The sequence below is a fragment of the Epinephelus moara genome, chromosome 7, assembly GCF_006386435.1.
Source record: "Epinephelus moara isolate mb chromosome 7, YSFRI_EMoa_1.0, whole genome shotgun sequence".
In the NCBI taxonomy this organism is placed as follows: domain Eukaryota; kingdom Metazoa; phylum Chordata; class Actinopteri; order Perciformes; family Serranidae; genus Epinephelus; species Epinephelus moara.
The window spans coordinates 18,400,581-18,421,742 of record NC_065512.1 but is presented as its reverse complement, the minus strand read 5'-3'; the positions used below and the strand labels follow the sequence as shown (position 1 = coordinate 18,421,742).

The 21,162-nt window shown below is 42.4% G+C and overlaps 1 protein-coding gene across 3 annotated transcripts in view; it reads left to right on the top strand.

Annotated features, from left to right (window-relative positions):
• myo16 (myosin XVI) overlaps window positions 1-21,162 on the top strand; it is a 148,636-nt gene that overhangs the window by 36,314 nt on the left and 91,160 nt on the right. For all 3 annotated transcript variants that reach the window (XM_050048003.1, XM_050048004.1, XM_050048002.1), the window contains 2 exons: window positions 13,936-14,006; window positions 15,370-15,513. In XM_050048003.1, coding sequence (XP_049903960.1) covers window positions 13,936-14,006; window positions 15,370-15,513 — 215 coding nt within the window. The remainder of the gene's footprint in view (window positions 1-13,935; window positions 14,007-15,369; window positions 15,514-21,162) is intronic.

Sequence of the window (21,162 nt, the reverse complement as noted above, 5' to 3'; positions counted from 1 at the left end):
CCAGCTGTCCGGGCGTATCTGTGTCAGTCCTACCAGCAGTCTTTGCAGGTCACTGTGTTAATCTCTGCTCTCTGGCTGCCAATGAGGTTCAGCTGGGGTCTGTGGGAGCAGCTGGTGTGGCATTGCAACAGCCAGACAGAAACCAGGGTTTCTTGGCCTGGAATGAATCAGATCTGCTACCCCTCCGTTTAATGCCTACCTAGCGACCAGGCGCCGCCATGGCACTGAACTGGTACCAGGCTTACGCTTGCATTGCTATGGAAAGGCCCCCTGACAGCAGTCCCTGCATGGGTGACAGATTCACTTCTGTCAGACTCCTGGAGTCATGTGACTGCTTGGCCTGTGTGGTTCCTCTGTCTGTATTACAGTGTCTTTCCCTGCATGAGACCTTGTGGATCCGTCCTAAACACTTTGAGGTAACACTTTGTAACACTTGATCAGCACTTGCTGCATCTTGACAATAGTCATTGAGCGTTCCTCGCTGGTCCTGGTGAGCTGAGTAATAACAGTATTTCCTCACTGTTGCTGCTTAAGTTAGCGCTCTTCCTCTTTTTGTACAGAGTGATAGGATTTGCCTCAGGCTTGGACTTTCCCCAGAGTAATGTGAGAACATTTCTGAATCTTTCCCCCTTACTACTGAAGTATTTTATGAGAGGAGGGATTGTGTAAACACACTTGTTGCAGTGAGAGCCCAGGGGTTAATGTGATGGTTAGGGGTAAAGGAATGAGGGATTTACATTTGACTCATTGACAATGCCAAGATACCTCAGTCTCTTGCCTGGAAAGCCGACATCGACTGAAATATTAAAAGTGTGAGTGCTGATTTTGTCTTTATGATGCAAGTAGTTTCATCATATCTGTGTCAGATATGACTACCAGAAAAATATGATGCTTTCTTGATTATTTTATGCTCTCAGTATTACCATTTAAGCGATCCACGAGATGAGATTTGGAGTGTGAAATGAGTCAGATGGAGTGTGTCGAAGCATCATAAGAGGCCAATAGAAATGAGCGTCAGTTAGCTGATAGACAATATCTTTAACATTGCTGTTATCTCGAATGAACTGTTCACGCCTCGACTTGATTAGCTTTCAATTTTCAGGTTCGTGTCCCCCATATGGTGATAATTAATGCAAACATTGATGGAAAAACGTTTTGGTGACTCATTATTGTTTTTAAGAACTTGTGAGCGCGCAAGAGAGAAAGAGAGAGATTATCCAAATTAGACCCAGAGAAAAGAAAACAAAGAAACAGAGCGACTGAGAAGGAAATGGAGTGAGAGAGATTTAGTGAACCCTTGTTATGTCCTGTCTAATTAAAGCCTGTTTTCAGTGAGCTGGCTTGAGAATTAGATTCTCAGATAGTGCAGAAACTCAGTCTGCTGACAAGGCAGCAAGGTAATCTGAGATATCACACACATACAGTCACACAAGGATTTTTTTTCTTATCTATCGCATTGTACAGGAAATAAAATGAAGGAGAATGAGATAAAGGGAAGCGGGCCGGAGAACAAAGGAACGGGTGAACACAGTGGGAAAATGAAAAATTGGAGAGCCAAAGAAAATGAAAGGCAGCCGAAAGGAAGCATCTAGTTAGGGACTATATTGTGGGGTTAAGGTGAAAAACGTACCAACAGCACACAGCTCTATATTTAGATAGGAGCATTCTATACCTCATCTCCATTCTCCATTCCTATCTGCAAACATCTGGCTCAGTTGCATTTTGACATTTGGTGAAATTGCTTTTCCCAAACCAATCTCTTAACTTCATCAAAGCAAGACACAAGTGGAACGGCAGCAGCTGTTGCCCTGTAGCTATGGAACCTGCAGTCTATTTTTATAATGTCTTCCCTTTTCAGTGGAATAATGATATTAAATATGACATTTTGACATCTGTGGTTTTTACTGAGATGACGATTCCTGGAAACACACAGTGTTAGACACTGATGTCAATTATTTTTAAAAGGTTAAAGAAGGTGAGCAGCAGTTCAGGTGAATGTAAGACATAAAGCAGACTGTTATAGCACTACATCTGGGAAGTACCTGTGAGGCTGCATGTATGGTTTGGAAACCCATTATGTAATGACTTTACAGGTTAGACACCAACAGCACATGTGTGTTCTTGAGCAAAACATCAAACCCTCATCCAGTGATGCAGCCAGCTTGAATTTGCGTCCTGATTCCTCCTGATGCATTTATCACACTTGGATAAACACAGCTGTTATATCATCTGAAATTGCTGCACTTGTTTAGTTTCAGTGTTATGATTTATTGCTTTGTATTTGTGTATGTGTTTGCATTCCTTTCTTTATCAAGCCCCACCTGCGATTCAGCTCTCGAGCATCAGTTAGACCTACCATTATCGATCCGAGTGTATGGATCCATCCTGCAGGCACAGCACAGGGACTCACAGACTCCAATCAGTCCTCCATAGTGGGGAAGTGAAACAGGCAGAGGTAATAGTTTATAGGTAATAGCTTTCGGTCTTGAGTGGTGTTGTGGAGCACTGCTTTGGACACAATTTGTAAACCTGAATCATAACATTGCTAAAATAACAACACAGTGTCTAGGGTTACACAATGTTCTGCCATTTGTTTTGATGTAGTCCCCGCCTCCAGATCAGTGCAGCAAAGCTTCTTAACAAACAGAGGAGCCAATTTTCTGGAAGTTTAAACAAGCCTTTGTCCCATCGGATCCAGCCCCTAAATACCTCTTAACTCGGGGGAATTCAGCGACAAGGTGGCACTGGTGCTCATAGTTCTTGTTATGTAAGTGGCTCGGAGATAGAGCAGGTCCTCCACCAATCGGAAGATGGGGGGGGGGGGGGGGGGGGGGGTTCAAACCCTGGCTCCTCCAGTCCGCATGTCAAAGTATCCTGGGCAAGATACTGAACCCCAAATTGCTCCCAATGGCTGTGTAAGTGTGTGAGTGGTTACTGAATAGCAGGTGGCACCTTGTTTGGTAGCCTCGGCCACCAGTGTATGAATGTGTGTGTGTGTGAATATGGCTCAGTAGTGTAAAAGCACTTTGAGTGGTCAGAAGACGAGAAAAGCGCTCCATTTACCATCAGACTACACATGTTTTTGTCCATTGCGATGGTCACTATGTTAGTTTAAGTGAATATAGAGTCATAAAATCTTGCCATGACTTTGCTGAGAGACGTGACGGACCACATGCCCAGTCAAAGCTTGTAGTCTTTTACAACATGCTTGATGTCATCAGGAAGGAGGTGCTAGGAACTGACCTCCAGGAACAAGAATGTTAACAAACAATGGTGGTGTGTATGATGCGCTAAGGAAGGGCTAATATAACAATAAAAAAAGAAAAACAACTGGCCCTTCGTTTGTCTCACAGTTCCACCTGCAGCACCAGCAACATCTTTATCTTTCACTTCGTTCTTGTTTTGCTTCGCTATCGTTGAATTCAATTCAGTTTTATTTATGAAGCCCAAAATCACAAATCGCAATTTCCCTCAGAGGGCTTTATAGCATACGACATTCCTGCGTCCTTTGACCCTCACATCGGATAAGGAAAAACTTCCCCCAAAAAACCCTTTAACGGGACAGAGATAGAGAGATGCAGGGCAGACAGTAATGACAATAGTAGTAATGATATTATAATAATAGTATTTTAGTAGCATATATAAGTATATATTAATATATGACTGTACATGTATGACAATAATAATCATATGTGTATAGTAATAGTAGAAGTATGACAATAATAACAGCAGTAGTAGTCGGCATCAGGCAGGACCCCAACAGCAGCGTGACATCGACCCACGATCCAGGCGAAGCTGCGAATTGAAGTAACCTGCAAGACAGTGAAGCACAGTTTCTCCGGAGCAGAAGACGAGTTAGTGATATGCAGTACTAGGACGTCAGTGAAGTGGGCTCTTAGATCCTGTTGGTCAAACTCATGCTCATGCTATTCTTTCTGCCAGGACGCTGTCAGGTGTCTACTATGACACACTACACAGGTGAAATGATCAACTGACACAACCAACACCCACTGTCAGTCCCTTCTTTGAGCTGACACCCTATAACAGCAAGGTTGGCTAAAATTGGGCTGCTATCGTGTGCTCTGAACATAGCATTAGTTGTCAGTCTTCAACCAAGATCCATATTTAAATGATCATAGATCATATAAAGATCAAATTTCATTATTTGCAATCAAGTGTGAAGATAGTTTCATGGAGATTAAGGCATATGCTAAACTGTGTCCTTCTCTATATTTTCTTAAGTTGTGTGTCTTTCAAAGGAAATCATATTCTCTGTTGAAGTGGAAATTGTAATGGATGTGCTGGATGGCACCTCAGCTGAAGTTAAAAATCAGTGAACCACTCAGAGTGGTGGTGATTTTTTCTCTGTGATGGGAAACAGACATTTTGCCAGTCTTTTATTTATCAGTCAGCTTGCCATCACCACCTCACATCGATCCAACACCCAGGTGTCCTGTTCAGCAGAGAAAACATGTCACACCATTACCGCAAGCCACTTTAAGTTTTAGATATATATATTTATATATTTAAAATCCCCCCAGATGAGAAAACGCAAACCAGAGTTCCCTTCCTCCAGGAGAGATGGAGAAATAGGTGAATATGGATGTCAGAAGAATACATTGATATCTCTCTGCAATAGAGCATGCTGGGATTAAAGGCACGTCAAACACCTGTCATGTTTTTGACATAACGGGGCCTAGGCCCACAGAGGAGGGAGAGAAAGATGTCATGATATCTTTCACTGGAATCCAATTTAAAACCTTAAGACTCTGCCTGATACTGTGGGATCTCTTTAATGTCAACTGCGTCATCTGGCAGCATATTGAAACTTTTCACTGGCAGTGGTGTTTATCTCAGCCTCTAATATTAAACCTTTGGTTCACTCGGTGACTCATCAGGGCATCTTTTATATTAGAGGGAGCAAAAGATGTAGGAGAGCATGAAAAATAAAAGCACTTTGTGAACTCATTTTTTCACAGAGGTCTACCCTGCCCAGTTTGAAGCTAAATTCAATTTCGATGTGTTCCTTCTACGTTTGAGTATTTCAATTAACATTAAAACCAAGAGGGAAGAGAAGAGTGTAATGACACTTATTTCCTAAATATGGCCAGCAGAGAAAATGGATTAAAACACATTCACTTATTTGCAATCCCTGGAGTGTTTCTCTCTACTGCTGCTCACAAACAGGCAACAGCATTTTCCTTCTCAGTCTGTAGGCCGGAGGAAGAGTGTCATTTCAGTATTAAGATACTCAAAAGGTTATACAATGATTGCTGGCCTGAAAAGAACAGTACAGCTACAGTACAACAATACAATGCACAATATGCAGTGTACTACAATGCAGTGCTGCCAAGTGGTTTCATTGTTGGAGCTCAAAATAATGTTATTATTGTACAGTTATACTGTTTAGAGCTGCAAGGATTAGTTTATTCATTGTTTAGTCAATTAAAAGAATATTAATTAATAGTGTCAGTCATTTGTAAAGCAAAAAGGCCAAACATTTGCTGGTTTCATGCTTCTTAAGACTCATTATACTCCCTGTATAGACATTTACGTCCGTTGCAAATGTTGTAAACTTCACTTCCCTCATACTTTATGCATATTTTATGTGGTATAAATACATCCAATAGATGGCACTAGAGGGCAGAGTCAAAAATCTCATACAACAACAAATGAGGCGACTGTAGAGGGAGTCGTGGTAGTGTGTCTTTGAACAGGGGCAGTGTTGTAGATTGGCGCGGCGTGATTTTGCCAAGTAGGACAGGACAAGCTAATTCGGCAGTATTCTTGTCTGTCTGCAAGCTCACTTGTTAGCATGGCCAGCCCAGTTAGCAAGCTAACTTGCTAACCCTGCTTTAACTTATAAGGCTTTTGTTCAGCGTTACTGAGGATTTTGTTTAATTGTATTAACCTCAATTTGGAAAGCTAGCTTAGCTCCGAAGAAGCACAAAGGAATTTTGAAAGAAGCACAGGAGCAGCACACTGATGATGCAAGAGGGCCATGATTGGTTGATTACAAAGTTGGTCCATGAACAGGATGTAGGATGTTGATCCAGGACCATGTCCCACTTGGCAAGATCACATCATGCTTGTAGATGGCGTGAGACTGTGACGGCATTAAATATATTGCGACATGTGGATGGAGAACTATTTTCACTAGATCTTCGGTGGTACTGCTTCATTTTGTCCGTATCCATAAACTCTAAAGCCCTTTTTAGATAGGAATTGTGCAAATTTGCAGGAAAGCCCAATCAGTCTTCTTTCAGCATTGGCAGTATAAAAACAAAATCGGGGAGTGCGGCAGATTGCCGCCTACCTACTTTTGTTTATACAGAATGCGCCTTTTTTGGGGCAATGGGGGGCGTGAGCAAGTGACAAAACGTGTGGCTCAGCGTGACGTAAACAGTGACGTGGGAGGGAAGCCGTGGCTAGTCAGTCCTTCTGCGATTCTCTCGTAGATCGGCCTGTTCTTCACCGTCCCCATCATCTGACGGTTAATGGCCTCTTCGTTTGCGAGGGCAAGGAGGGCAAGGAGGGCACGCAATTCTTTGTCTCCCCAGTTGCTCATCTTTACGGTGTCTGTCACGTTTGTGTTTCCCTCTTGCTACTAGCTGCTCGCTAATTCCTGCTATCAGCTGTTTCCTGTTTATCCACTGCCAGTGGCTCGCACGTACGGCATTGTCAACAGTTCCTCCCACAAGTCTTCAACAGCCTCTCCCGTTGCGGAAGGCTGCCTTGGTCAATACGTCTACCCTATGAGGCGGAAAATTGGGCACCTCAGATCAACTCGCCAATCCAGCTCTGTGTATCTGAACACTCGCAGCTTGCTGGCAAATCGGCCCAACATTCACGGAAAATCTGGCAGTGTAAAAGGGGCTTAAGAAAACCCCCATGAATACAGATGAATTGAAAGCAGAGTGAACAGAAGGCTCCACACGTGTCCCACTCTGACAAGCATAAATAAGACCTTAAATGTGAGATATTAATGGTTTTCTTTGTCATACATGACAATAGTCTGAATAGCGTTGGATTTTTGGACTGTTGGTCGCATAAAACATAACATTAAGACGTCTCCTTGGGCTCTTAGAAATCTAACAGGGCATGTTCCACTGTTTTCTGACATTTTATTGATGAAATGATTATTTTATAATGACAGTAATCATTAGTTGCAGCCATAATACTGTTTTATAATGATTTCCCTAATCACTGAAGCTATTTGTACAATGTTTTTAGTTAGCATTTCTTCAAGGGTTTTTCAGATCAGTACTTTGGCAAATGTTATCTCGTGAAAATGCATTAACACCCTGGTGTGTTTGCTGTAAATGTATGGCTTTGTTGCAGAGACTTTAACACCTGAAATCCATGAAATCATCTAATTTCTGCACAAGTGGGCAGAAGACGCCTATTCCATCTTACAGAACCCATCACACGATAATCTGCATTTAGAGTTAAGAATTATTGGAAGACTGTACAAGTATTTTTTTTTTTTCATCTGGAAAGAAATCATGGAAGAATGTCAAAGCTCATTTCAGAAACATGGGGCAGCGAGGTGAGACGGTGCCTCTCGTGACCATGACTGTGTGATAAGGACCAAAGAGACAGGAGCATTTATAAGGGTGAGGGATTTGAACAGAATCTCATACGGGACTGCCAAGGAATGATGATGTACATGGGGAGAATATGTCTGCTCGCTAGATGAAGAAAATTGGCAATACTGCTGTTAAGTGGCACATTATGGAGGATACATTACAGGGATTTTATTAAATTCATGGAACATCACGGTCCAGTAAGATAAAGAAGAGACAAAGAATCAAAAAAAGCGGCTGAAGAAAAGTACATTTAATCTTGTACTGTGTCTACAGAGCATGCTCATTCAGCTGCACATACATCATATCTACTTCAACAAGTTCAAGTTCAACAGCGAGTTATATTCTTATCACTTACATGGCCTGCTGTGGAGGTTTGTGATATTATTTCTTGCTGCAGGCAAAAAGTATATCTAAATGTTTTCAGGCGAGAAGTGCTCTTTCTACGTGTCAAGTGTACTTACTTTGCAATATTCTGAACAAAGAGAGCTGTATTCAGGTGTTGCGTAACACAAAGACAGGTTAAGGACAGAATATCTGTCAGTCTGAATGACGGTAACGATTTCGAGGTGAGCAGGTGAGTCATCCGAGATCTGAAAAGTACTAATTAACTTTGAGCTGCAGTTTGGCTGAATTGTAGTTCCTGCCGCATGTCGTTCCATCAATCTATACCTTATTTAGGTTTCTCTCTCTCTCTTGTCCTCTCTTCCCCTCTCCCTCTTTCCACTTTGCTACCAGGTCCTATCTGGTTGCCATGGAAACTCCACATATGTCTCGAACAGCTGTTTTGCAATTTTCCACAAAATGACAGCCGACTTTGCCTCACGCCCACTCTCCATTCCCCTATCAGCAGCCTCCTGATAGAGGAGTAACACACACACACCACACACGCACACACACGTACAAACACTCTCCCAAGATCAGTGCTTGAGATCAGCATATAATCAAATACCAACTGACATATAAAGACTTAACATTGAGAGAAAATTACTGCTGTTGCTGTGGGACAAGCATATAGCTGTTCTAAAGATACACATCTCCGTGATGACCAATGTTCCTTCTGCCTTTCAGCTACATTACAACAGAAGCAACAGCACTCTAATGTTGCTCTTAATTAGATCATTTTCCTCATGTATCTTAATGGTACTCTTCTCGTTTATCTCTAAATAATATGAAACTTTACAATATAACTGTAGAAAAGCCACAGCAGGCTGTCCTTGCTTTACAGTATTTATCACAGACTGTACATAAGGATGGACGACATGTCTCCTCTTCTTCCCACTGTACAAAAATGAAGCCTGATATCCCAGATAGGGCGGCTGCCATCCTCATCGTTTGGAGTCAGAGTTTGCACATTAGCAGTTGGGAAGTGGAGCCGATGTATTGAGTTCTGGCCCAAACATTCCTCTGACCCAATCTGGGCAGCGCCATTGATTGAAAGCACACCAATATGCCGTCAAACCCCTTTTGTATTGCATCAAATATCTTTTAATTACAATCAAACCATTCAGAAAAACGTACATCAGCATGATAATAACTACCCAAAATGACAGAAACCACTGCTAATTTGGAGGGGATGGGGTTTATGACCTACAGTATACTGCAGCCACCTAGATGTTTTGGGAAGCTGTCATGCTGTCTATCTTAATATGCAGTCATTGGTATTTATCAACACAGCTGGACTTCACCTTAAGCCAATCTGACTAGTTGCCATTTCCAGCAGCATTAGAGCTTCAAAGCAAGAAAGTTGTTTGTATCTGTCCTTGTATTGACTTGACATATGGCTCTCCCTCTGTGTGGTCAAAATCCATGGAGTATAAAAAAAATAATGAGCATAGCCACTGGTTTGTTAACTCCCATTTTGAAGCTTTGAATTCGGCATTTTGGCCATAGCTGTCGTGGATTTTTGGAGCCAAAAGTGACCCAAGGTGACCAAATTTGGAAGAGAGGGGTTGCTGTGAACTGGCAAGGGGTGGATCTGACTCGGACTGTAGTGAGGCCTCGCAGAAAGCCTGTTACTTTAAGCAGCACTGCATTTTATTATGCATAATTTTAAACCTTACGAAAATTTGAATGAGTGAGTTGCATAAAAATTCACACACCCCCTACAGTTGTCACGAAGTTTGAAATTGGCTGTACAGACCCAAACTATTTTTTTTTTTTGTACTAGGCTGTAAACATGTTTATTTGTGCTGTACAGTTGAGTATTTTAACATGGGTGTCTATGGGGATTGACTTGCTTTTAGAGCCAGCCTCAAGTGGCCATTGGACTTTTTTGGCACTCCTGCGTTGGCTTAATTTTTCAGTCCCACAGAATGCTGCTTTTTAAAATCCCTGGACTACTAATTGAAGTTTTACGGTAAATCAAGCAAAACCTGTTCCAGTGTTCATATGAATTCCTGAATATTATTTTAAAACAGACATGAAAAAGGGAGCCTATTCTTTAAGTTACACTAAGCTAAGCAAAGCAAACAGACAAAATGGATACCTGGGCTCCACAAACAAACTAGAACAGTAGTTGATTTCGACAAATCCGCCAATGGTACAACAGCACTATTGATTACCAATGGCCATATCGCTAGACAAACGCTTAGCTTTTTTTCTTTAATTGCCTGAGGGTCAATATGTAGCTCTTGACTCCTGACCTCTGTTTAGACACATTCAATAATGTGCCATAAAACTGTGGTAAGTTCTTCTATCAAAGACTAACAAAAACTGGCTCTAACATATGACACTCTCCTGACCACTGACACTCACCAAACTGTTCATTTTTGTTAAGAAGCAAATCATGTGACACCCCGCATGCTTAAAAATGGCTGGTCCACATTCACATTAATGAGCAGCCCAGTGATATACTGTTTGATGGACAGGAAAGCAAGAGCATTGTCTATTCCCTGGTAACGACTTCAGTGCTAGATGAACCTTAATTGGTGGTTTACAGTTTGAGCCCCGACAGTATGTTGTGGAGGCGGGAGGTAACTGTGCTGATTGACTGAAGGGTTGGCCAGTTTGTTTCTCATCAACCATTTAAAGGCCATTAAGCACTGAATGCCGTTAGAAGAGTGGGGAAATGTCTGTGCACAGTGTGAGCTTGGCCTGTTTGTTATGTGCACAAGCACTTCTCAGATGATTAGTCAATTTACTGATTAGTCAACAGACAGAGAATTAACTAATGACAGTATTAATAATTGATGAACGTGTAAGTCATTTCTTAAATAAACATGCCAGGCATTTGCTGGTTACGGCCTATAATTTAATACTTTGCCTTAATCAAATCTTTGTATATTAAGTACTTGTCAGAATTTGGCTGTTTTTAAAACTGTTGTTCAGACAAAAACAGTAGGGCTTCGTCACCGCCACCTGCTTGAGGGCGGGTGTTCCAGCTTTTGGACCTACTTCTCAGAAAGTCCATCTCTGGTGCGGCTCGGTGTTGCCATGGCGCGTCTAAACTGACATTGGAAACACAAATTGGTGCGGCATGGCCAAGAGTGACAATGGAAAAAGGGTATAAATTGACTATCTCAGGAGTCGGCAACCTTTGGCTCAGGAGCCACATGCGGCTCTTCTCCAGTGGCTCCCTGTGGCTTTGACAAAAAATTATATGGAAATCAATGTTATTTTTTAACATTTTAATTTTCATTTATCATTCTAGTAGCCATTAAGTGATTCTTGCACTTTCCAATTGTACAAATGTGTCTCCCTAGTGAGGCTAGCTATTGATTCACCACTAACACTGTGAAGTTTAAACACCAAATAATCACAAATAGCCCACTGCAGTGTAGCTGCTTTGTTGTAAAACATATTAATGAATGCTCATTTAGACCAATTAGGAATGTTTATAGGCTAATTTAGATTAGATAGGCTGTGTTGCCACCATTATAAGCCACAAATATATATTGTGGGTCCAGATAGATTTTTTTTTTTAAATTTTTTTTGCCAAAAATGGCTCTTTTGATATTGAAGGTTGCCGACCTCTGGACTATCCTATGAAAAAAAACATGCCCTCACATTTGAAAACGTTAAACCAACAAATATTTGGAATTTTGTCCTCCTAATTAAGAAATAATTGATTATTAAAATGCGCTGATTAATATTCTTTCGATCAACTAATTAATTGTTTCAACTCTAAAAATAAAAGCTTTTAATAGGCCACACTTAACAAAGGGAACAGATGACATCAGCCCAAGGACATAGGGGTTGACCCTTAAATGGGATAGCATACAACTGTTTACTTACCAACTTATGTCACTGGCAATACTAGTTCAGTCAGACAACTAATGTTTTAAATGTTTATTTAATCAGCAGAACATAGTTAAATTTTGGCATCTAGACCATGGCCTCATCACTCCGCACAGATCAATGTGGAAGGATTCGAATCCTGCAGGAGTCAACGTCAGCAAAGTCATGCGGTCGCAAGAGGTTCCCACTGCAGAATCAAACGGGATCAGATTCCTTAAGGGGGCTTCAGGATAAGAGAGTAACTCCGCAATCTGAGCCAAGTCCTTAACAAGGACGCGACAAAAGCCTGTTGTAGACGGGAGGTTCCAGACGTAAAGCCGGAGCCTGTAGATGGATGCTGAGGTGGAGGTGTGGCTGAACAAGCAAGCAGCAGTACTGATGCAGGGCAGCGGCGGCATACACATGGCAGAGGGAGAGCTGGGAAGATTTTGCAGCTTAAATAGACCGCCACATTGGGAGGGTGTGTTTCGTAGAAGACAAATGGAGAGTGACGTATGACATGTGTGTGTATGAATCAATGCAGCTCGAGCGGACTGCCTGAACTAACTCGCAGACGTCACTCCATTTATATGCATTTACATGATGAATACATTTATTGTTATGATTAAAACACATAACTTCATCTAGCTATAGGCTACATACATGTTCTAGAGGCTGTAGTTTGCGGTGCTGTTGAAGTGTATGATCATGTTTAACCAACTTTCTAAGACCAGTATTACATCGTATTTCTTGCAGAGTTTTTATGTAAGACTTCATTAGTTTTACCTGCTGCAGATGTAACTTAGAAACCATTTCATGCTCATGCTTGCAGTCATGATTAAACATTTGTAGGATCTGACAGAAGCGGAGAGTTTGGAATTTGATCTGTGGGGGAGACATCAGTGTAAAAGCTGTAGCTTGTTAATGAAGGTTAGCGAGTCACAGATAGAGAGATACACGATCAATTACCTTTGAGACTGAGTCAAAGGAGATTTAAATACTGCATATGCAGTTTTATCGGCCATATTGTGTTTTAGTTGTATTGCATACTATTATGTGCACTGCTGTTATATTTATCCCCTGTGTGGAGTAAACAGTATGGCACCACTTAAAATTAAAATGGTCTTCTTATATAGATATTTATCAGTAGTGGTTGTGTGTTCAGATGAGCACAGGATTCTTAACCAGTGTGTGTGTGTGTGTGGGTTGGATGAGTTTATTTAAGCATGTCTGTCTACATAATGACCCTTTAAGTGAAATGACCTCATGGGGGTCATCAACAGTGTTAATTGGCTGGAATTATCACCACCGTGATTACCATGGTAACTGTTCTCAGAGCCATTTGCTTTGCTTAAAGACATCAGTGTATGTGTGTGTGTGTGTGTGTGTGTGTGTGTGTGTGTGGTGGGGTTGCGTGACAGTGGTGGCTGTTTTGCTGGTAGAAGGTCTTCCAGGGTTTAGTCAGTATCCATCCAGTGCTGTCAGTATCAGTGAAGTCACATATGTCCAAACCACAGCGCTCCACCTCCCTCTCCCCTCGCTCCCCTCGCTTGTTTGTCCATCCTGCTCTCCTTATCCGTCACACACCCCAGTTAACACACACACACACACACACACACACACACTATCTCTCTCTCTGTTTCCTGCTGAGCGTCCTCATTCACTTTTTGCGCATGTCGAATAAATAATATATCAGTGGTATAGTAAAATCGCTGCGACCTTGCTTAGCCTTCGACTCTCTGCTCGTTTGTTTATGGCTGACTGCGTGAACTTGTTTGTAGTGGTTTGTGTTTTCTTCCGTAGATCTGTGTCAGTGTGTGAGTGTGTTGTGCGGCTCACTGGAGCTTACAGTGTGTGATGTGAGTGTGTGTAACCCAGAGGCTCTCTGACCTGCTGCTGGAACGAGGAGCCACCAGACACACACACACAGCCTTGACACTGATCCACGCTGACGTGTCAAGGACAGTCAGAGGACACTTGACAAATATTGGTTGTGTCTGTGAGTGGCACAGATCAGTCTCTGTGCTGTCTGTGTGTGTGTGTGTTAATGTGTCTTCACTACATGCCCTAAGCGCCCTGTCTGTCTTCACTCACAGTAGATGTTAACATATGAATGTGTGTTGTGTTGCAGTGTTGCGTCTCCTGAAGGAGGGAGCAGACCCCAACACTCCAACTTCCTCTGGGGGATCCTTGTTACACCTGGTAAGAGACACACACACTCATTCATGCAGCTTTTTTTTACAGTTATGAAGGACATTATTCTGACTTACATTCATCCCCTGCAGCTACAGGTTTTCACGGCTCTACCCAGACCTGAGGACCAGAGACCTTGACCCATGAATTTTACCTATTTAGTCAGTTGGGTCGGGGTGGGGTCCTACTCTTTTACCTCTAATTCCAGGTCTATTTATCATTATAGTATGTGTATTACCCAAGTGCAGCCATGATTAACACCAATCATGAGAAAAACTTAGATATGCTGTGTGTGTAGCGGGGGATCAGAGGAGGATACGGTAAACTCAGGTACCTTATGTGTCCCTGAGCCAGGGAAATTAAGGCATTGCAGCAGCTCACATCACAACAACAGGCGGCACGGTGGTGCAGTGGTTACCATTGTTGCCTCACAGTAAGAGGGTCCCTGGTTCGAACCTTTCTGTGTGGAATTTGCATGTTCTCCCCGTGTCAGTGTGGGTTTTCTCCGGGTACATTAGCTTCCTCCCACAGTCCAAAGACATGCAAGGTGATTGGTGACTCTAAATTGACCGTGGGTGTGAACGTGAGTGTGAATGGTTGTCTGTCTCTATGTGTCAGCCCTGTGATAGTCTGGCGACCTCTCGCCCAATGACAGCTGGGATAGGCTCCAGCCCCCCATGACCCCCAACAGGATAAGCGATACAGAAAATGAATGCATGAATGTCCAGTCCATAAAATAGACCTGAGAGAGACCTAAGACCCGGCTCTTGGGCATCGACAGGGTCGGGTCTGTAACATCTTGGGCAAAAACAGGTTGGGTGTATGAATCTAATATCAGATCTCAAAAAGAATTTCCCGGGTTTGAGTGTATCATTTTGGACGTGTGAAGACCTTTCAACCCAACCAAAACTGCTACATTCCCTATTCCATCCTTTACCTAAATCTTACTTTTCATTATTCAGTAAGAAAAAGCTTTTTGACTGAGTACAGATGATGATTGTTTAATTTGAAAAGTAGCCCCTGTGTGTGTGTGTGGGTGTGTGTGTGTGTGTCACAACAAAATAAAGAAAAAGCACTGGCAGGGTGTGCACATTGTACTACGAATGGCTGAGGAATATCAGGAAGGATGACATGTTGGAGTCAATATATAATCATTCTCCATGCCTTTATCATTAGCATTTTGCTAATTCTGGCTAACGTGTGGGAATACAAGAATGTAATGTTAGAATTGCTGCACATTACATTTTTTCACATACATGACTTATTATGAGCTGAACCACTCATGTGTACTGTTAGTAGTAAGCAATGCTTCAGGACATGTACTGTTCTGCAAACTGATTATAAGGAAATCTCCTGTGCTTGCATTCTGCAGTGCGCTCGCCATGACAACGTGTTCGCGGCAGAACTTCTGATTGAGCGAGGCCTGAATGTCAACCTGCAGGACGAAGACCTGTGGACGGCCCTGCATGTAGCATGTGTGTGTGACCATGCGGATGTGGTGCTGCTGCTGTTGCTGGTAAGAAACACACATGCAAATATACACACACAAACACACACACACATGCATGGACATTTTGTAATTTAGTCATTTTCTTGTTGATCCTTGCAATTCCAAGCGTGTCGACTACAAATTAGATTAGTGTTTTGGAATGGGTCGGCATACTAACTCCATGTTTCGAATCAGCTTTGTACCACTGGCTGTATTCACATTAGTCATCCAGATTTTTCTGTCCAAGTGGAGCGTCCCTCATTGATGAGGGGTTTTGGATTACAGAGGGTCTGAAACACGTCTTTCCATTCTCTCACACACCCAGCTGAATCACCGAAAATGGGAATATTTATAATTTGGGCATTAGCATGAAATCAAAGAGAGAGCGCGCTCTGTGGAGGATATTTCCAGCTCTTGTCGGGTCTGTCTTGACAAGAGCTGCGGTTGTACTGATTAGGTCCATAACGAGAGCAGGGCCAGCTGCAGGGGAGGGCATGCATATCCTCAGCCCAGTCACTCAGTGGGCCGGGTGTGTTCTGCTGGTGTTGATTAGACCCAGTGAGGGTTAACTGCAGTCTGGAGCTCCATAGAATCCAGTACAGCCGGGTTCTGCTGATTAGTTCCTGAGCGATTGCTGACTTTCAGTCTGCGGGGCAGGAAAGAGACGATCCTGGGAGGAATGGATGTGTTTGAAGAGCTGCCAGGCAGAGTGGATATGTCAGCCTGTAGTGACTGCGTGACTGTTGGTTCATGTGTATGTTTGCTTCGAGAGAAATTAAATGCATGCAAATACACCAAGATTCATGCAGGCTTTCTAGTTTGTAGAGCAGGGTGTGATATAGATACGCCAAATGCAATTTATGCAGCGAGTATGCTTTCATGATAGGCAATACCATGAGAGAGAGAAAGAGAGAGAGAGAGAGAGAGAGAGAGAGGGAGAGATTTAATACTGCTCCCTGGGAGGCAGTAACTAAATGTCTCCCTTTCACCACCAAGACAGAGCTAGTCTCTAGTAAATGAGGTCATATTTACACAGAACTCAGCCCTGTTGGAAGAGAGCAGGGGGTAAAGAATGAGAGACACAGAAAATTTCTAAGAAATTCAACAAAAACTCATTCAACACTGTGAAAAGTTCATTTTTTCCAGCTCACTCTAGCAACACCAAAGCTTTCACAGCTTCAGTGTACTTTGACACGAAGTGCTTATTTATTTGACTGCGTATACGTCTGCTTGCGTGCGAGTGTGCCCTCGTGCAAGCTTGTGTGATTGTGACACTATGTGGTTATGAAGAGGCAGGCCAAGTAAGATGTGAGACTTGAAATATATTAATTTGCAAAATGATGCACATTTGCATGAAGTATTTTTTTCTCTTCAGAGTAAGATAAGCACTTGAGTTCCTCTTTCTGGTGTAGTCAGCAGGCAGGCCTGATGCCCCTCCTGTCGAAGGTTAAAAATAGCTTCAGTCCAACTGTATTTTCGATAGAGATGCAATATCCTTTTTCCACTATTCATTCATTTTGACATCCATCTCCCCCACCACAGACTCTGCCAGTGCCCAGTCATTCTGTTCTGTTCTCAAGCTGCTGCCTTATCAGAGCTGTAAATGGGAGATCTTTCCCTCCAAATGCAACGGGTTTACATTTTAATGAGAAGTGGAACAGTGGTCTCGCCAGAGGAGCTTGACTGGCAGCTTTATCTTTGATTGGCACAGGAAGGAATAGTGCTGCTAAATATGTTCTAATCTATTGTGTCCTACTCCTCCATCTCTGTCTCTGCTTCCCCTCCCTTCGTCCTCTGCTTCTCTGCCCTTGATTTCCTGTCTCCAGTTCCTTCATTGAGAAGCAGAGAGGTTTTTTTTGCTGACAGAGATGTTACCCGGCTTGTCTTGTGGGGAAAGGGGGGGGTTGATGAGAAGTCTGGGTGCATTGTCGCTCTGTGTCCGGATTGGCAGTAATGCTAATTCTCTTATCTCCTGCCTCCAAACAGCAGGAGAGGGAGTAAGCCATTTCTAAACTGTCTCATTCCCAAACCCATTTCCAAATGCATTCCTAAACCTATTCCGAGCTCCAGCTCTGGTTAATGTTGGTCACTGAGACCCTGGCAGGTTTAACGGGCTGCTCAGAGGCACAGTGGACTGCTTCGTAACATATGAAAACATGAGTGATTCTGCAAAAATACTGCAGTGTTAGTGTAATGTGCAGCGGTGACAAACAAAACCAAATCCAGCTTTCATATTTATTTTAACATAGTCTGGAATAGTTGGACTTGGCTCATACACATGCATCAGGATGCTTCAGCAGAGACTCTTGATCTCCATGTGTTACACATTATCTGGCTTTCTATTTGAAGCCACAAACCACAACATACTTATCAAATTTTACTTTTGCTAGTGCCTCAATTATGTCTTCCTAATTTCGTTCCTTATGAAACTCTGAACTGAAAAGATGCGGTGAGTGATTGGAGTTAATTGCAGACTTGCCCTAATTCCGCTTCACTGTCTCCTTGAGAGAAAGTTCACGGTGTTGAAAATACGGACTCTGGAAGAACATAAAAATGAGTCTGCTGCCTTAAACTGTTTACCACCGATGCACTTCATCTGATTTTCTTTTTTTTTTTTTAAATTGTTTCTTTTCTTCTCCTTCATATCGTACTTCTCTGCAAGATACTCGCTTTAGTCTCTAAACGTGCACAGGGAAGATGTAGCAATGCAATCATTTGATCCCTGGGAGACAGGTTCTGTTCCAAAATGCTATTTCTCATCTTACAGTTCAAAAACCCAGTGGGGTTACAGTTGTAGAAGTGACCCACTTTCCGTGCTTGTAAATGATGAATTTAAAACGTCTGAACTCCGAGTGCTTTGAAGTCAAACGATTAACGGCGAGCCCCCCAGCTGCACTGAACTCCACTTCACACCAGTTGAATTTCGGGGGAGTTTTCTGTTGATAATGTCGCCCTCCCTCCCTCCTCTAAACATGACAGTGGTTTGTTAAGCAGTTGTTGCGCATTCCTGCGGTCTGTGATCTGTACAAACCTTCACATGGATGCAAGATTTTTATTTCAATATGTTCATGTGCATGTTTGTTAACCAGTTGTAACAAAATCCTCTATTTCTTGAGCAGATCTTTTATGTCGTGGTGAAGAATTGTCCTCAGCTTTAGATTCTCAATGCGCAATAACAGGAAGTGCGGACAAAAACGCTTCATGGTGATTTAGAAAAAGATGATTATTACAGTTTTTCCGGCAGCCTCTGTTGTTTGCAACACATCACAACACTGCAGCATGGTGGATTGCAGCCGAGCAGATGTTGTGTGCAGTCAGTAGAGAATAATAAGGCCATTGCTCAATTGCTTCTGGTACGTTTGTTACAGCTATTTGATAATCAAGTTTGAGAGCTCCTTGACACTGGGTTACATTTTTTTAATAGAGCCCAGAAAATCTAAATAGTAGAATGCTCAATATGAGTGTGCTAATAATTAATAAGAGAAAGCTTTGGCATTATGTTGAACCAACACATGCAAATTTTAAAAGGACAGTTAAATAATATATCTCTTAACAGATCTAAAGAAAAACAGAATCTCATGGGAACTCGCTCTGGATGATTTCCACCGCTCTGTGACAGTGCTCCTGCCCCGGGGAAAGCTTTCAGCACATATCTGCTAGTTGTTATTGATTCTCTGGCAGTCACTGTGTGTAACAACTGCCATTATGAACCATGGGCTGTGTAGTATAAGCAGATTTCCATCTCGGGGACATCAGAGGTGAATTCATCATATTGTGGCAGGGAGCGTGTCGGGAGGTCAGAAGTCAACTTGTTAACCCCTCGCAGCCTGCGTGGCTGCCAGGCAGCGCAGACTCATTTATATATGTCAGCACTTATCATGTGAGCTCAGACACATGATTAATGTCCCTGGATCAGTGGCTGACACGTCATACTTCCTTCATATAATCTGTGTCTGCTGGTCTTGGGTTTGTGTGCGTTATTAAGAGAACTTCAGATCAATTGTTTCTGTAGTGATCGGTTTTTATTGTAGTCACATTGTGTAAAACTGGGCTCTGATGGGCCAGTCTAGCATTTTCACATGATTTTTTTTTTTTACAGAACTCATTGTTATGTTGTTTACTTCCTTATGATTTATTGAAGGGTCCAGTTATTATAAGACTTACAGTCTGTCGCAGGAGTCCTGGTGTAAAATGTGACCACATTTCATTCTGTTTTTATTCTTTTTTTTTAAGATATTTTAGGGGCCTTTTTGCCTTTATTTGATAGGACAATTGTGGTGTGGAAGGGGAGATGGGTGGGAATGACATGCAGCAAGGGGGCTAAGGGTTGAAAGAGGAAGGACACAGCCTTTGTACATGGGGCGCCTGCTCTACCAGGTGAGCTAGTGGGCACCCTGTCCATTCATTTTGTATTTTAGTAGAACAATTCTCAAAGCACCTGATACATTTCAGCAAGGTGTCTGCAGGTCCTTAAAGATATACTATGCAGGATTATCCTAAATAACAATGTATAGACTCATACAGAAGTTATCCCTCTCAGTGACCTCCTATGACCCACTAGAACTGTGTGGCAGTGTATTTATCTGACTCTGCACTCTGACTGTATTTCTGTGTTTGGGATATTTATAGCCGTGTACACCCACAGTGCTCAGGTGGAGCTGGGGCTTATAAAAAGGTGGCAACCAGCTGCTGGGCCATAACCAGCAGACATTTAAGAGACATAGGACCGAAAAGAACATAAACATAGTGAGGTGAAACACCAAACAAGAGCTGAGGTTGGCTTTTGCAAACAATAACCAACCATCCTGCAAAGTATGCCTTTTTAAAAAGTCCAAAATTACTTAAATTCAGTTTTATAAATATTAGGCTTTAAAAGTCATTACATAGTATTCAATTTGAATTTGAGATCTCAATTGCCACAAACATTTTATCTAATATCATTTATATATCTCATCTATCCACATTTCTGATGTTACAAGCCTTTAAACCTACCACTGATCTACCTACCTGTTGGCAAAATATAGAATAGCCTAACTCACTCTAATAATCATATTCCTACATAAAACCTGCCTCTGCAAAGGACCACATAAACTACTTACTTTTGTACTTACCAGGGCTGGGCAATATGAAGATATTGTATCCTTATTTAGATATGAGACTATGTATCGTCTTAGATTTTGGATATCTTTGTATCATGTAATGGCATACACAGCCCCCCCCCCCCCCCTCCCATTTTAAAGCAGCTGTGCGGAACTTTTTACCAATAGCGACAAAAAAGCCTTTCTCTATATGGCTATTTAGCATAGCCTCGGTCGGGTCGGACACAGTGGAAGTCAGCAAACCAGAATGCGGCACCCGGAGGCGAAAGTAAGTCTGCACACCCGCAGCGGCCCGCAGCCATTAAACCACAGAAGAAGAAGAAGGAGCCGTGTTTACGAGTAGGATTTAAGAAACAGGCTAAATGACATGTACAGTAGGGAGTAGTGAATGATTTCGGACACATTGCACCCTCTTGTACAGTAGGTGGTGGTATGCACCTGGAAGTTGTTTGCGATCCGCCAATACATTGAGAGAAGAAGAAGAGCCGTGTTTACAGAGAGTGTTCTGTACGCAACGGGCGTTGCTGAACACATAACAGTTTTACCAGATGTATCTATAAGGACTTGGTTGTACTTT